Source organism: Sphaerodactylus townsendi, linkage group LG07 (assembly GCF_021028975.2).
Source record: "Sphaerodactylus townsendi isolate TG3544 linkage group LG07, MPM_Stown_v2.3, whole genome shotgun sequence".
Taxonomy (NCBI): domain Eukaryota; kingdom Metazoa; phylum Chordata; class Lepidosauria; order Squamata; family Sphaerodactylidae; genus Sphaerodactylus; species Sphaerodactylus townsendi.
In genome coordinates, this window is record NC_059431.1 from 15,061,787 (window position 1) to 15,078,698 (window position 16,912).

A 16,912-nucleotide genomic window follows, 5' to 3' on the forward strand; every position below is an offset into this window, starting at 1 on the left:
GCTCACATGTAGGATGTGAACGCAATGGCCTTCTGTGGCTGTTGCTCTCGATCACCTGGTCTGTTAAGGCATTTGCAATCTCAGATCACCTGGTCCCGATCACCTGGTCTGTTAAGGCATTTGCAATCTCAGATCCAAACTCTTCTTCATTCAGTAAGCAGCTAGAAATGAACCATAGTCTAAGAATAGTTGGGTTCATCCCTTTGCTTCTCTGCCCACCTGTTGCAATGCAGCCACCACCACCTTAAGCTGCTTGGGTCACATGGTAACAAGAGGGCTGCAGAGGCTTCCGGTCCTCCCTTTTGCTTAGCCACCCCCAGTGCCCTGGCAATGGAGAGGGTAGCAGCACCTCCTCCCCAGCCCACCTGGCTCAAGTGGCAGGGGGCAGCAACTCTGGCAGTGCCCAGTGCAGCTAGATCTAGAGGAGGGAGGGGGAGGAAAGAGAGGGGGAGGGGTGGCACGCAAGGGAGGGGAGGGAGGGCCCCCGGAATCTGGACATGGCCCACCCACCCTAGCGGAGGGAGAGGGAGTGGTGCCATGCAAGGGAAGGGGAGTGATATAGGATCAGAGGTGGGTTCCAGCAGGTTCTCACCAGTTCCCGAGAGTGGGTTACTAATTATTGGTGTGTGCCGAGAGAGGTTACTAATTGGGTCTGCTTTTCCGTTAGAAATTCCATTCGGTCCCAAAATCATAAAGTCCTGTTGTTTCCTATGTGGCTGGTTAGCGGAGGTAGAAAAAGGGATAATTCTCCCTGTTGGGCTGTTTCAAAAACATGTTTTAGAAATATGGTAAAGTTCCTTGTTTAAGGAAAATATCCTTCTTTTGATTTCTAGAAACAAAATTAAGCATTTGAAAGTATTAAGTATTTGACAGGCAGTCAATTAGAGGAGAAGTAGTTGTTTCTGTTGGCTGTAGACGATAGGACTTGCTATAATGAGTTTAAATTATGGACAGAAAGATACCAGCTGGAAATTAGGAACTTTTTTTACAGTAAGAGTTTTTTACAGTAACAGAGAAATTATTAATGCCCCGCCCCTGAATGTCCGGTCACGCCCCCGTTGTGCCCCACCCAGCCCCATTGGCGCTACGCCACTGCTTGAATCCCACCACCATGGGAACCTGTTACTAAAATTTTTGGATCCCACCACTGTATAGGATGTCTATTGGAGGACTGGAAATAAACAACCTCTTCATTCACTGGAATGTCCTGAACTGCATTTGAGAAGTTGGCTATAGACCTGAAGAGAAGCCACACGTGGGCAGTTTCTAACTTTTAAGAATGTGGACTCACGCAAGCCAACATGAGCAGAGAAAGCTCTTGGAGGGGGGGGGAGGCTTCAGAGTCTGTGGCTATTTTTCTCCTCCTTTTATTTACCTACATGCCTTCCTTATTTCCCTTTTAGCAGTCAATTGTCCCTGCCGCTCTGCCTCTGAATACTTAAGCAAACTTAGTTGCTTTAAAGAAACAATCAATAAGGATAAATGTGCAGGGACAAAAGCCGTCCCATCTTTTTTTCTGTTTGTCTACAAGGACTCCTTCAGCATTTGTCACAGTCACTACTCAGGCGATATGCGGCTTTTCACAGTACAAGCACAATCCAAGGACAGCCTCATATAAAAGCAATGTATTGAACCAACAGCGGCCAACATGTTGCATACAGTGAATGAGTTTAACCTGCTTACTTTGTAGCCTGCAGGCAGCTAAAAACCCAGGAGGCTGGGAAGGACCTAGAAGGCCATGATCCATGGCAAATGGGCTAGTGGGTCACAAGTACAGTTGTCAACCTCCAGGTGGTGGCTGGAGGTCTCCCACTATTACAGCCACTCTCCAGGTGACAGAGATGATATCTGCTCACCTGGAGAAAATGGCCACTTTGAAAGGTGGAGTCTTTTATGTTGTACCCCATTGAAGTCCCTCCACCCCCCACCCACTCCACATCTCCAGGTATTTCCCAGCCTGGAGCTGGCGACCATAGTCACAAGTTACATAAACTCAGTTGCTTGTAAGTACTGTTTTTTGATGTATGAAAGCCTTAACAGACCAGGTGCTCGGGAGCAACAGCCACAGAAGGCCATTGCTTTCACATCCCGCATGTGAGCTCCCAAAGACACCTGGTGGGCCACTGTGAGTAGCAGAATGCTGGACTAGATGGACTCTGGTCTGATCCAGCTGGCTTGTTCTTATGTTCTTATGTTCTTATTAAAAGAAAATGTCTTGTTGAAGACTTTTATGGCTGGATTCAACTGGTTATTGTGGGTTTTCTAGATGGTGTGGCCGTGGTCTGGTAGATCTTGTTCCTAACGTTTCGCCTGCATCTGTGCCAGCCACAGATGCAGGCGAAACGTTAGGAACAAGACCTACCAGACTACAGCCACACAGCCCAGGAAACCCACAACCACCAATTAAAAGAAAACATTATTACATAGCAGAGATATGAAGATCTTACTCACATCTATCGGCATCTTAAATTTTTCATCATCGAACATTCTATTTGAGGTTTTTAATTCCAAAAAATTGTATAGAATTTTATTGTCGAAGGCTTTCACGGCCGGAATCACTTGGGTGCTGTGTGGTTTCCGGGCTGTATGGCCGTATTCCAGCAGCATTCTCTCCTGACGTTTCGCCTGCATCTGTGGCTGGCATCTTCAGAGGATCTTCTGAAGATGCCAGCCACCAAATCTGGCAGCATCGAGAAAATACTATAGGGCAGCCAGGCTCTAACCTGTCATATAGCATTTCTTCTGATCCATATTTTTAAAAAATATTTTTTATTGTCCCAGACCTTGATCTAAGTAGACTCAAAAAAAGATTCATTTTTTAAAAAATATTCTGCCATGTCGTGTGCTAGAGATGTCAGCTTTGCCATTGTTGCATATTCTATTAGTCCAGGGGTCTGCAACCTGCGGCTCTCCAGATGTTCATGGACTACAATTCCCATCAACCCCTGTCAGCATGGCCAATTGGCCATGCTGGCAGCTTCTTGTAGTGTGGGCTGAGCCACAGGTGGGCTCTTCATCTGTTCATCCATTCCGTAAGATCCGGAGGTGCTTATTTTATTATTCTGATTATTTTAGAGTCTTCTGATTCTACACGTATATAGAGAACGGTTGCCAAAATCTGCTTCGAAACATTAACTCCAAGAGTATCATGTTTGCTTTCTTTACAGAGCCGAGTTCCCATTATGTCATCTCTTTGAAAGCTTTTAACAATGCCGGGGAGGGAGTCCCTCTTTACGAGAGTGCCACCACCAGATCTCTGACAGGTGAGTTGAACTGAGTGACCTGATCTATTAACCTGTTTTTTCTGTCAGTCCATTGAATGTGTTCAGAAAGCAATGAGCACGGAAAGTAAGTGGATCCATTTTTTTTCCAATTGGAGCAGCTTCGTCCATTAATGCTACATGCGCTGAGTTTGGGTTGACTCACTTGTATGATTGAGAGCCCCATCCAAAAATGGGGGCGGAAATGAGGAGGGTTCAAAGGCCACGAAGGGCTTTGTATGTGATAGGCAATAACATAAATTGGACCTACCATGTTTTCCCGAAAATAAGTCAGTGTCTTATATTAATTTTTGCTCCCAAAGATGCGCTATGTCTTATTTTCAGGGGATGTCTTATTTTTCTGCTCCACAGCTGCATGCTCTGGTGTTCTGTTTGACGGGCATGCTTCCAAACAAAATCTTTGCTACGTCTTACTTTCAGGGGATGTTTTATATTTAGCAGTTCAGCAAAACCTCTACTATGCCTTCTTCTCAGGGGATGTCTTATTTTCGGGGAAACAGGGTAGTAGCTGATAAGCAGCCCATGGAATGATTGCAGAATTGTGCGTAATATGTGTGCTCCATCTAGCTCCCAAGCGTTTGGGACTCCTTAGTTTGGAGAGGAGACGTCTGAGGGGGGATATGATTGAAGTCTATACAATTATGCATGGGGTAGAAAATGTCGACAGAGAGAAACTTTTCTCTCTTTCTCACAATACTAGAACCAGGGGGCATACATTGGAAATGGTGGGGGGAAGAATTAGGACTAATAAAAGGAAACACTTCTTCACGCAACGTGTGATTGGTGTTTGGAATATGCTGCCACAGGAGGTGGTGATGGCCACTAACCTGGATAGCTTTAAAGGGGCTTGGACAGATTTATGGAGGAGAAGTCGATCTATGGCTACCAATCTTGATCCTCTTTGATCTGAGATTGCAAATGCCTTAACAGTCCAGGTGCTCGGGAGCAGCAGCAGCAGAAGGCCATTGCTTTCACATCCTGCAGGTGAGCTCCCAAAGGCACCTGTTGGGCCACTGCGAGTAGCAGAGTGCTGGACTAGATGGTCTCTGGTCTGATCCAGGCTCATTCTTATGTTCTTAATAATAGCTAAGCCACAGCATGCTGCATCAACTGGAGTTTCCAAACTGATTTTGAAGGGTGGGGGGAGCATCTTGCTCCTGCCCAGGAACCACAGCATCTTCCCACACAATGTGATTCCTTTTTTTTCTCAGAAGAAACAAGCTTCAGTCCAGTGGCACCTTTAAGACCAGTAACATTTTATTCTTGATGTAAGCTTCCATGCACGTCCTTACTTCTTGCACACAAAAGCTTATGCCAAGCTTTCAGACCAACTTTGTTGGTCTTAAAGGTGCCACTGAAGTCAATGGGGTTTTTTTTACTGCTGTTTCAGGCCAACATGGAGATCGACTTGAATCTACTGAGATCTAGTCATGCCGCAACAGCTCTCAAAAGGTTGTGCTAACATATGAATCACCCTTCTGATGTGTGGTGGGGATATTTTACTCATGCCATCACAACCAACTCCAATAAATCAGACTCCACGCTGAAAATAATTCAACTGCACCTTTATTTAGATTTAAATGGAAAAGACAGAGCAAAACAAATCATTTCACCTCTCAGAAATGCATTCCGTTTCCCCTAGTGATCATAAACTACATACAATGCTTACGACAAAGCTCTCTAGCAGATCTTTGAAATTTCAGATCTGAGCATAATTTCAATGTTTAAAGGCCACATTGGAGCAATTCTCATACAGTTAGCATTCTTTATCCACCCCCTTTTTTTGTCGTTTATAACTGTGTTGAAATTAATCCATAATAGAAGTCGGCAAAAGTCAGAGGCGTCAATAAGCATTGGGCAGAAAGGTCTCACTCTCAGATGACACTCCAGCATGAATTTATGACTTTGCCGCTGAGAAGGGCCTCTATTGTCCATACTTGTTTGCACTGAGGCCCCCATAACCCCTCCCTTCATGGGGACCCCCATTTTTGACCCCTGTGCGTGTACGCATCTTAGCATGGGCTTAGCAATGAAAGATGGTGTCTGCATCAAACTTGAAGGCCAACAGTGAGTCACACTGAAGGCCTGAAAGGAATGTGAAGGCAGCTGCCCCATCCGTCATGAGAGTCAACCAGAGGGCCATTTTCCCCAAGGACCCTGGAGCCTCCTCCATAATTTGGTTTGAATGACTGGCTGAGAGCTCCAAGCAGCTGGCCAACCCCAGCTATTTTCCCCTCATTTTCATGGATGGGCAAGGAAAGTCTTTGCCCTAAATCACAGAATCATAGACTGTTCCCGCATGGCCGCTGAGTGGGGGCATATCGGCATAAAAGATGCCGATGCACCCCTCCCCCGGGATTGTTCACAAGGACGGTCCTGGCAGGGGTGCAGGCGATGGCACAGACTTTGCACAGGCTGCACCATCCCCGATTGCCTTACCTTCGTCTCCTGGCTTCTAGCACATCGCAATGGCTCTGGCTGGGGGGGGGGGGGTTCCCCTGGCCTCTCCAATGTGCCAGAAGCCAGGAGACAAAGGTAAGGCATTCGGGGAAGGCGGGGGGGATGGTGCCACTTATGAAAAACTTCGCTCCAGGAGTGAGGCATCTTCAGAGGTGTCTTGGTGCCGCTTGGGCATTGCAAATAGTGTGAATGCCACCCCAGGGATGGTGTTTTTAGCATCCCTGGGGCACTGGTATCCACGCGTGCAGAAATAGCCATAGAGATGGAATGGAACACACTGGCCATCTAGTCCAGCACCTTGCTCAATGCAGGATCATCCTAGAACATCTCTGACAACTGTTCATTCAGATGTTGCGTGAAGACTGCAAGTGAGGGAGAGCCCATCATGTCCATTGGCAGCCCATTTCACTGCTGAACTACTCTTACTGTACTTTTTTTACTAATAACCAGCCTGTACCTTTCCACCCTTAACATATGTTGCGAGTCCTATCTTCTGCCACCAACAGGAACAGCTCCTTGCCCTCCACTAAGTGACAGCCCTCCAAATGTCCCCCCCAACCTCTTATTTCCCTTATTCTTTTAAGTGGTCTGAATCTCAACCCCGGTATACATAGTGTTAAAGCCTCGATACTTAGTACTGCCCCAAACTCATTTTCTCTATGCTAACAGAAAGACATTTTTTGCTTGTTACGGGGGCTGCATGCAGTGGTGGAGCTACAAGGGAATGGGGGTGCACCGTGCACTGGGCGCACACCTGGGGGCTCAGAAAATCGCTCCAGGCCCCTCCACCTTTCCCCCCTGCAGTGCACCACCCCACCCCCCATTCCCAAACTTACCTTAATTCCTTTTGTTTTCCGAGAACTTTTTCAGGCTGCAAAAAGGCCTGTTCACAGTAAAAACGGCCTGAGGAACTACAGTTCCCAGGAGACCTTGGGGCTCACAAGGTCTCCTGGGGAGTATAGTTCCCATCAGGCCATTTTTACTGTGAACAAACTACAACCTATATCCTAAAAGATATCAGAAAAGAAAGAAAGGAACTAAAAATAGAAAGTGTGGGAAGAGAGGGAAGGGGGGGCTTTCCACTTGAGGGCAGAGAGAACATGGGGGTAGGAAATATAGACTGCACACTGGACGCAGTTTGGCCCAGCTGCGCCTCTGGTTGCATGTGTTCTACTGATTTGGGTGACACCATACATCATTCCATACACATTATATGCAGGGTTCTTAATGACACTGGACTTGAAATTGTCCTTTTCCTAAGCATTGTAATACAATTGTGATTGCATCAAATTGTAACTTGGGGCATGGTCACTCAAAAGGGTAGCTCATTTTTTCACCAGTAAAAAGATCCCTGGTTTAGAATATCTTGGGCAGCAGGACTGGGCAGTGAGAGAGACGGCTGTCTGAATAGCCGGAAAGCGGCAACTTCTGCCAACTGAAGTAGATAATATGCAGTTGGGTGAACCAGTAGGTCATTCCTGGGAAAGGCCATCCCTTGCAGAGTGAGAGAGCAATTTTAATTGATGTCCTTGAGCAAGATTCCTTGTGCAGGTGGGGAGAGCTTTGCATGCAAAAGAGCAAGGAAGCTTCCTACATTCACTTGTACATTCATAACGGTGGAAGATTATGCATTAGAACATCATGTTCTTATTATTAGAACATGAAGGGGTCCGAGAAGGACAGTGTTGCTTTGCTGCTCTACTCATCCTAAAATTGGCAAGGCGAAGATGAGAGATAAAACAAGGATGAAAATATAAAGAGGAGGGGAAAAAGAGGGATCCACAGGGCAGTCTTAAGGACAGTTAGTCCCTTCTGACTCCCCTGAAGTCAATGGGCTTAGAAAGGGGTAACTTTGCTTAGGATCGCAATGTCAGACAGCTAGTGCAGTGTAAAGGCTAAGAGTATGAGAAGTGTTTTTGCATTTTGCTCACTTGGTGGGTCATTCCCTGCTAACCTTCACCTATTATGGAGATAGTAGTAACATTTCTTACCTGGGCTCTGACTGGGCTGGCCTGATCTCACCAGATCTCAGACGCTAAGTAGGTTAAGCCCTGGTTAGTACCCAGATGGGCGACCATGGAGGAATTCCAGGGTGGCTATGCCAAGACAGGCAATGGCAAACCATCTCTGTTCACCTACTCTGCCTTGAAAACCCTACAGGGTCATCATAATTTGGCTACAACTTGATACCGCTTTTTGCTATCACCTTGCCTGGATATATATCTGGGAGAATTATGTGAAACACTTTGACCTCTCAGCAATGCTTTATCAATGCCGAATTTCGGTATTGTTTTCTCCTGCTTGAGCACCAGCTGCCATTTAGTTCAGGGAGATTTTTTTTTGTCCTTTTGCAACTCCCCGCCATGTTGTTAAGGATCGAGTCTCTGAGAGTGAAAGAAAGTGACTGATAACGCTGCCTCACAAGGAAACACTGAACAAAGTAACAGCATATTTGCTCCAGATGATCAACTGGTTTTTGGCTTATACAGTTTTGTGAAGTGTTCCAGTTAAAAAATCTTGGAAAACCATAAAGGAGAAAGGCTGTTACGCTTTCAACTAAAAAAAAATGGAAAAAAGATGATCCGTATCCTCTTATCACTTGTAATGCTTGCTATATATCCTTGCAAATGTTATCTTTTTTTGTAGTGGTTACAAAGGTCATCTGTAGTTATATGCATATATATTTTTTGAAATCTTTCCAAGAACAATTACATCTCCAGATAGATGATATTTTTCATCTTTTGGGGGGGGGGGAGAGCGATTTGAACCATGCGGACATACTATTATAAGAAGCATATTTTAGCTGGTGACTTTTTTAAAAATAACGTGGCTCGCGACTTTGCACGAGAAGAATGTTTGTAAGCGAGCTTTTAATTTCCGTTTCCTCTTTTACAAACTGACCTAAAGAGTGTCCATTCTCGCTACATCCTTGCTTTGGAACCCTTTGTTCATTACTCAGGACCACTTTAACCAGTAATTTCCTCCTGGATGACCATTTCCATCCCTCTTGAAACAGCATCTGAAGGGAGGCTGTGGTATGGATCATTCCAGAGAAAGAATGCTCTCTGCAAAGCAAAACAAAACAAAAAAGCTGGGTAGCTCAATCCGGGGGAATGAAATCTCCCTTTGGAACTAGTTCACTCCTGCACCAGTGGAAATGCCCTTTCTGCTAGTTCAAGGGGCAAATGCACAGGTGGAGGGGTGACTTACCTGGGTAGCCAGGCACTGTGTGGCTCTGCAGCACCCAACCAGGGAGTTGGTATCATCACCCAGGCCCACTGGTGCAGAACTCTGCACTGGTGTGGCACGGGGCAGGGCAGGATTCACGGTTGACCTCAGTCTGCCCATACTTGAGAAATAGATATATAAATAGGCAGATTCAAGTAGATAGGTCAAAGGTGTCCAACTCTGGCTAATTGGCCATTCCAGCAGGGGCTGATGGGAATTGTAGTCCATGAATATCTGAAGCACCAGAGTTGGACACCTCTGAGATAGGCAGATCCCAGACTAATCAGAAGCAGGCATCTCTTGTTTTGTATGAAGGCTTCCAGGTTGCTGCAAGAATCCTCCAGACAGGTAGAAACCTGAAAGGGATCTTCTTTTAAGAAATTACGTAAGTGCAGATGGATAACTGGGCTTCTTTATAGGGTTTGAGGACTGTCCAGCTAAAGAACATCAGTGAAGCCTTCTTAAGTTGTGAGAAGCTGAGAGAGTTCAGCTGTGTAATCTGAGAAAATGCGTGTCCTGCTGAGGACTTCATCCTTTTGCTTAAGTCAGGCTGACCAGACGTCCCGCTTTTGGTGGGACAGTCCCGCCTTCAAACAATTGGTCCCGCGGGTTATTTAAATTGTCCTGATTTTGGGGAGGCTGCCGCACTGCCTTCTGGGGCGCAAGGCAGCGCGGCAGCCTCTCGCGCGCACGGCTGCAGGAGCACGGCCTTCTGGGGCTTGCTGTTTCCCGCCCAGTCACAGGGCGCCTACCCCCATCCCGGTTTACAAAGGTGACCATCTGGTCACCCTAGCTTAACTGTATAAGTGTTTGCTCTCTGCAGAGAACTATGAGCGATCTCTCTTGATGTCCTCAATATCTGGAAAGGTCTGAAGCTAACCAAAAAGATTTTTATGATCTCCAGCCTGCTAGGGTATACCACATGAAAAGAGAATAGTGGTGATCCAGCGTGGTGTAGCAGTTGAGCAGCAGGATCTAATCTGGTAGACCAGATTTTATTTCCCCACTCCTACGTTATGATGTGTCTCTTGTGGGGAGAGAAAGGAAAGGTGTCTGTAAGTTGCTTTGAGGCTCCTTATGCTTGAGAAAAGCAGGGTATAAATCTATACTCTTCTTCTTCTGGTTAGGACAGGCTGACCAGAGGTCCCGCTTTTGGCGGGACAGTCCCACCTTCAAACAATTTGTCCCGTGTCCCGTGGGTTATTTAAATTGTCCCGATTTTTGGGAGGCTGCCGCACTGCCTTCTGGGGCGCAAGGCAGTGCGGCAGCCTCCCGCGTGCGCAGCCGCAGGAGCACGGCCTTCTGGGACTTGCCGTTTCCCACCATGTCACAGGGTGGGAAACGGCAAGCCGCAAAAGGCAGCGCGCTCCTGCAGCTGCGCGCGCATGCGCACGTGTGCATGCACAGCTGCCTACCCCCCGTCTCGGTTCACAAAGGTGACCATCTGGTCACCTTAGGTTAGGATCAGTTTTGGATCTCAGCCAGTGTCCATCCAACCAAGTTAGCCGTTCAAAGGATATTGCACTAAAACAGTGGGGGAAAGTTCATTGCTCAGTGGCCAAACATAATCTTTACATGCTGAAGGTCCAGGCTTCCATTCCTGATATTCCTAGTGAAAGGTTTTTTCAAGAGTTAGCAAATATTTTTTTGCTACCTGAGAGACCAGACAGTGAATTGCTGGTAATATCATGTCATGTTCACCAATATTCTGATTCAGTATAAGGCAGTTTCCTATGTTAAACAACCTGATGGCCTTCTCCAGGCAAAAACAAGCAATAAAAGGAAATGTGTGGTATTTCTTCCACTGTAATAACGCAATTACTTAATGACAGATGTCTATACATCAGCATCAACATTAGCAAATGGAAGAAAATTGGCAGGGTATTTAGGGTCCCCTTTTCTGGCTCCAACAGAAATGATTATTGGAATCCTTGTGTTTTGCGGCTCAGCAATGCGATGTTTCAGAAACAGGATCGTTTTGATTAAAGCTGAACATTAATACTGCTCGGCAGCCTTTCTTTTTCAATACTCCATATGCAACGAGCTTTCAGATTTCCAGATGTCACCAGGGAGAAAAGATGTAACACGAAGATGCTTTATATCTTTAACACGTAACACATGTTATCTTTCAGTTACAACTATGCAAACCGGTAGTATCGCAGCTATAAATTTTTCAGCTGCTTCGCTTTTCGGCAAAACGCTTTCAGGTTTCTCGTCTTCAGTTTTCCGGTGCAAAATGAAATGTCTACGCTCAAATGAGTAGCATTCTCCATTATTAGACAATGGCGCTGCAGAACGTCTCTTAGCGAATGTCAAGTACAAAGGGAAATTGATCATGTTCTGTCTCATTTTTGTATCAAAGTGTCTTAGGGAAGAGCTTGATGATGAAAAGAATAGCAACTTAATTCCCCCTCCCCAAGAGTTTATGCTAATACGCTGCTTGACATATTTTTTCGCATCAATTAGAAAGAGGAAATGAGAGTGGGGTTTGGGGGTAGTTTTGGGTTTAGCAAGGAACAACTTACTGAAAAATAAGCTGAAGAATAAATGTAAATTCTTTCCCTCCCATCCTTCCTTCTTGATATTTTTCTGGTGGATGTGCTCACGGTGTGGGGGTGGTAGGATCAGCAGTGGCGTAGTGGTTAAAAGCAGGTGTACTCTAATATGGAGGAAGTGAGTTTGATTCCCCACTCTGCCACCATGGGGTGACCTTGGGCTAGTTATAGTTCTTCAGAGCTCTCTCAGCCCCACCTACCTCACAGGGTATTTGTTGTGAGGGGGAAGGGAAAGGAGTTTGTAAGCCCCTTTGAGTCTCTTACAGGAGAGAAAGGGGGCGTATTGTCCAACTCTTATTTATTTGTTTGTTTGTTTGTTTGTTATTAGTTTTATATACCGCCCTCCCCCTGAGGGCTCAGGACGGTTCACAACAGGTTAAAACAAACATTAAAACATAATTTAATATCAATTATATAAAAACAGAACCCATTTTAAAATGTGGATGGCGTCTGACTACTCCCCTCCCCCCCTTGTGCCCACGGGAGGCCAGATGACATGGTAGATGTTTTTTTTTAACCAGACTGGCCAAACGTCTGGCGGAACAGGTCTGTCTTGCAGGCCCTGTGGAAACTCTGTAAGTCCCGCAGGGCCCTGATCTCCCTAGGGAGCCTGTTCCACCAGGTAGGGGCCAGGGCTGAAAAGGCCTTGCCCCTCGTCGAGGCCAGCCTTTATGGACTGTGCAGTGGAGTCAAAACTTTAACTATGCTCTCCCCCACCAAAACAAAAATACAGCTTAGCACAAGCTTTAAATACCAGTTTATTAATGTATGTTTTATTTTTCAATGGAAAGATTCTGGTCTCCTGAATTGCTTAGCAGTTGATTAGAAAATGACCAAAACCAAACCAATTTTTTTTAAAAAAGGCATTTAAAAATTATATACCCAGGGAGCACATGGATTTGAGTAAGTTTCAACTGGATTTTTTTTCAAGTATTAATTCTTTGATTTTTGCAGTCTGACAACAGTCCCAACTGCCTAATCAAGAATTGGAGTTCACCATCACAAGGTTTAGCGCATCCTGTATCTTGTCCTGGCTTGTCAACAGCATAAAGCCTCGCGCACACCCTGAAACATACACAACACAAAACCCTAGCAAACATATCAAAATTGGATAAATAATTTCAGGATTCAGAGTATGGGTCTGACATGCCCGATGCCAACAACCAGCAAGCCGGGTGAGAGAAGTGGCTCTGGAAGGGGGTTTCATAATGAGGGCACCACTACAAAAACGGCCTAGTGTTGGATCTTACAAATCTTGTCCACTTGTTGCGGCTCCTTCCCCCCATACAGCGAACCTTCCCTTGACCCAAGAAATGGCTCTAATCGTGCAAGAGCCTCTTGTATTTGAGGAGATCTCCTTGTACCATGCTAGCAGAATGGATCCAGAATGATCCAGCCACTGTTCTCTGCTCATTACCCACCTTACCTCTGAAAGTAGCTTTTCAATTAATTTCCTCTAAGGATGCAGGCAGGATGTTTGGAGGTTTGAGTGTTAACATGTGCTTGTATGACCCTGACACTTCCTGGATGCTTAAATCTCTGTGTGGCGAGGATTGGCTAACTGGGACAGAAAGGGAGGAGGAGGAGGAGGAGGAAAAGGAGGAGGAGGAGGAGGAGGAGGAACAAAGGGAAGAGGAAGAAGAAGAAGAGGAGGAGGAGGAGGAGGAGGAGGATAGTAGTATTACTAGAAGCTCTCAGCCCCACCTACCTCACAAGGTGTCTGTTGTGGGGAGGGGAAGGGGAAAAAGTTTAGTCATCTTGAGTCTCCTACAGGAGAGAAAGGGGGGTTATAAATCCAAACAACTCCTCCTCCTCCTCCTCCTCCTCCTCCTCCTCCTCCTCCTCCTCCTCTTCCTCTTCCTCTTCTTCTTCTTCTTCTTCTTCTTCTAGTAGTAGTAGAAGTAGAAGTAGAAGTAGAAGTAGAAGTAGTAGTTTGGATTTATACCCGCCTATCTCTCCTGTAAGGAGACTCAAGACGACTAAACTTTTTGCCCTTCCCCTCCCCACAACAGACACCTTGTGAGGTAGGTGGGGCTGAGAGAGTTCTAAGGGAACTGTGACTAGCCCAAGCTATCTTTTCTGCACTAGCCCAAGCTCACCCAGCTGGAATGTAGGAGTGGGGAAACAAATCTAGTTCATCAGATAAGAGTCTGCTGCTCATGCGGAGGAATGGGGAATCCATCCCAGTTCTCCAGATTAGAGTCCATCTGCTCTTTACCACTACACCACACTGGCTCTCCAGGAAGAGGAGAGTTGCAAATATAGCTAATTCTCCCTTTCTCCTTAATAGGGGACTTTTTACATTCTTTTGCCTTCTCCACACAACAACAACCTTGTCAGGTTAGGTTACACTGCAAAGTTGTGACAGGCCCAGGGTTACCTAACAGGCAACCACAGTCTTCTCAGATTAGTTGGATGGCAAGTCAGGAGAGGGCCTTCTCAGTTGTGGCACCAAAACTGTTCAATTATCTCTCCAGCAAGGCTTAGCTATCCCTTTCTGTTGCCATCTTCCAGGAGAAAACATCTTTGTTTCCTTTGGAGTTCCCTCAGTGATTCCTCTTTTCAGCCCAATGATTGAATTGTTGCTTTTTATGTTCTGGTTTTAATAGTTTTAATAACGTCCTTCTTGATAGGTTTAATGGCTTTTAAGATATGTTTTCACTATGCATAACTTGTTAGCCATTTTGGTGGCCTGCACAAGGGCAGAAAGTACGAATTTTCTAAAATACATAAATAAATGGGGTATATCATAGAATCATAGAGTTGGGAGAGACCCCAAGGGCCATCCAGTCCACTCCCCTGCAATGCAGGAACACACAATCAGTGGCAAACTGATGAGAAGTGATCCCAGATAATTTAGATCTTTGAAGGGAATGTGTAGCATTTTTGATGGATCACAGCTTAACTGCTCTTAATGAAGGCCAGGCTGAGGAACTGGAAAGCGTTCTTTCCAGAGGTGGGATCCAGCAGGTTCTCACAGGTTCCCAAGAGTAGGTTACTAATTATTTGTGTGTGCCGAGAGGGAGTTACAAATTGGTGATTTTGCCACGTGATTTTTGCCTTAGTTACGCCCCTCCTCTCAGCAGTAGCACACAGAACTTGAAGCAGTCTAGCAGGAGGTACACCGGTGTGTCCGGCAGCCTGCACCTGCGTGCATTTGTTTCCTGCCCAAGGACCGGCGCAGCGGCTGTGTCCTTGCCACAGCCCTGCCCAGGAATGCCCCACCCCAGAATGCCCGGCCACACCCCCCGTTGTGCCCTGCCCAGCCCCATTGGCGCTATTCCACAGTTTGAATCCCACCACCATGGGAACCTGTTATCAAAATTTTTGGATCCCACCACTGGTTCTTTCCCCACAAAGTTCTGTGAATAATGCTGGTACGCCTTCATGATACCTGCTTCCATGCTCCAAGGGGTCACGCTAGACACCATGAGATGGTTCAAGCTGTCGACAACCGTGTTATCCACGCTTTTGGCGTACCATCGCACAGAATTTGAGGAAACGCCAGTACTCATTTCTAGCTTGAATCGTTTTCGCACCTTCCAGTCAATAAACGTAATCCTTTGGCTGCGCTGAATATTCTCCCAACTTTGATGTTCGTTTCCAAATAGAACATCTAATGTAATAATAACCAAATAAATGACCCCAAATTACTCGCTTGACTGAACATTTTAATTGTCTGCTAGCTTATAACGAACGCTGAAATTATTCTGGTGCTCCTAATGTTCTTTTTTTTTTCATTTGCCTGATGGCAGCTGCTGCTGCCGCTTCTCAGTCCCATTGTCCTATTCGTGCCCTCACTGTCCTTGCCCTCATTAGCTCGTGCTGGGGTTTAATTTGATTAGCTGGGGCAGGCCACCTGATTTTGCTGACACGCATTCATGATCTCATTATCTGAGAGGTGGAATTGTGATGGAATCAACAAAATCACCGCGTTCCCCACAGGCTGTCAAATTAAATAACAGTGAAGGCAAAGCAGACCAAGGGCAGCGAGGGCAAAGAAAAGGGAAAATGACAGAAAGGAGATAGCATCAGGACCATGCAGATACATTCCGTGAACGACGAGCGCAGTCATCAAGATGCTGTACAACACAGATACAAGTGAGAATGAAATCAAGCAAATAAGTTTTTGCTTGTCCTTAATCTCAGTAAATAAGCTCATTCGGGGTTTTTTCTTTTCTTTCAAGAATATTTAAACAGATGGTGCTCTTTCAAGTGCCATTTAGAGTAAAATGTTGAGAGGTTTCAGGCGAATGCAGGTAACTCCTACACATGCCGGAGTGTGCTGTGCTTACAAAACACAGCATTCAGAATAGCTTGTTCTTCTGTACTTTGTTTGGGTTTCTTTGTAAATCTAGCATACATTTGTTTTATTATAAAGACATGGGACTCATTTTGATGACAAACTAGGCCTCGAAACTTTGCCGGGAGAAAAGAGAGTGGAGCAGCGTATTTGTAATGCATTCAAACTTAAAAAAAAGAAAGAAACATATTGTTTAGTTTGAAGGCTGTAGCGTAACTTAATTATTGTTTGTGTTCCTTTTTTAAAAAATTAACAGCTCTCTCTTTTTGTTCTTTTCATATTCTTCCCCTGTCATCATTGTTTCGCCATACATTTAACCCATCGTGATGTGTATCTTCCTGCCGGCTGTTATGATTTTTTAAAAAATCTTTTTTTTTAATTTGTGGAATGCTCATTTGGGTGGCTTTTGTGACCCAGATCCCATTGACCCATTAGAAGTTGATTTTTATCCTTTGCTTGATGATTTCCCTACCTCAGTCCCAGATGTCTCCACCCCCATGCTCCCACCAGTAGGTGTTCAAGCTGTTGCGTTAACCCATGATGCCGTGAGGGTCAGCTGGGCGGACAATTCTGTCCCGAAGAATCAGAAGATGACCGAAGTCCGGTTCTACACAGTGCGATGGAGAACCAGCTATTCCACAAGTGCTAAATACAAGGTGGGTTTGTAAGCATTTCCAAACAAGCTTCTCTCTTTGTGTTCGCTTCATTGCTTAACAGAGGTCTGTCTCTGATTATCATGAGCAGGGCTGCATGAAACGCCTGGAAATTCATAATGTTGTCCCAGCAGATGGTCTGAGAGTTTGTGATATTGCGTCATTAGTGACGCTAAGTGGGTGTGTGGATCTGATCAGTGATTTGGATAGGAGGCAGGGTAGCCAAACTCCAGGGAGGGCCTGGAGCTTCCCTATTATTGCAGCTGATCTCCAAACTTCAGAGATGTTGCCCTGGAGGGAATGGCAGCCTCAGACACTATGGCAGGGGTAGGGAACCTGCGGCTCTCCAGATGTTCAGGAACTACAATTCCCATCAGCCCCTACCAGCATGGCCAATTGGCCATGCTGACCAAACTGATGGGTGGACTATTT

At 45.7% G+C, this 16,912-nt stretch overlaps 1 protein-coding gene across 1 annotated transcript in view; it reads left to right on the forward strand.

The window, feature by feature from the left end:
* DCC (DCC netrin 1 receptor) overlaps positions 1 to 16,912 on the forward strand; it is a 456,614-nt gene that overhangs the window by 302,236 nt on the left and 137,466 nt on the right. The window contains exons 10-11 of the mRNA XM_048503204.1: positions 3,168 to 3,263; positions 16,245 to 16,483. Coding sequence (XP_048359161.1) covers positions 3,168 to 3,263; positions 16,245 to 16,483 — 335 coding nt within the window. The remainder of the gene's footprint in view (positions 1 to 3,167; positions 3,264 to 16,244; positions 16,484 to 16,912) is intronic.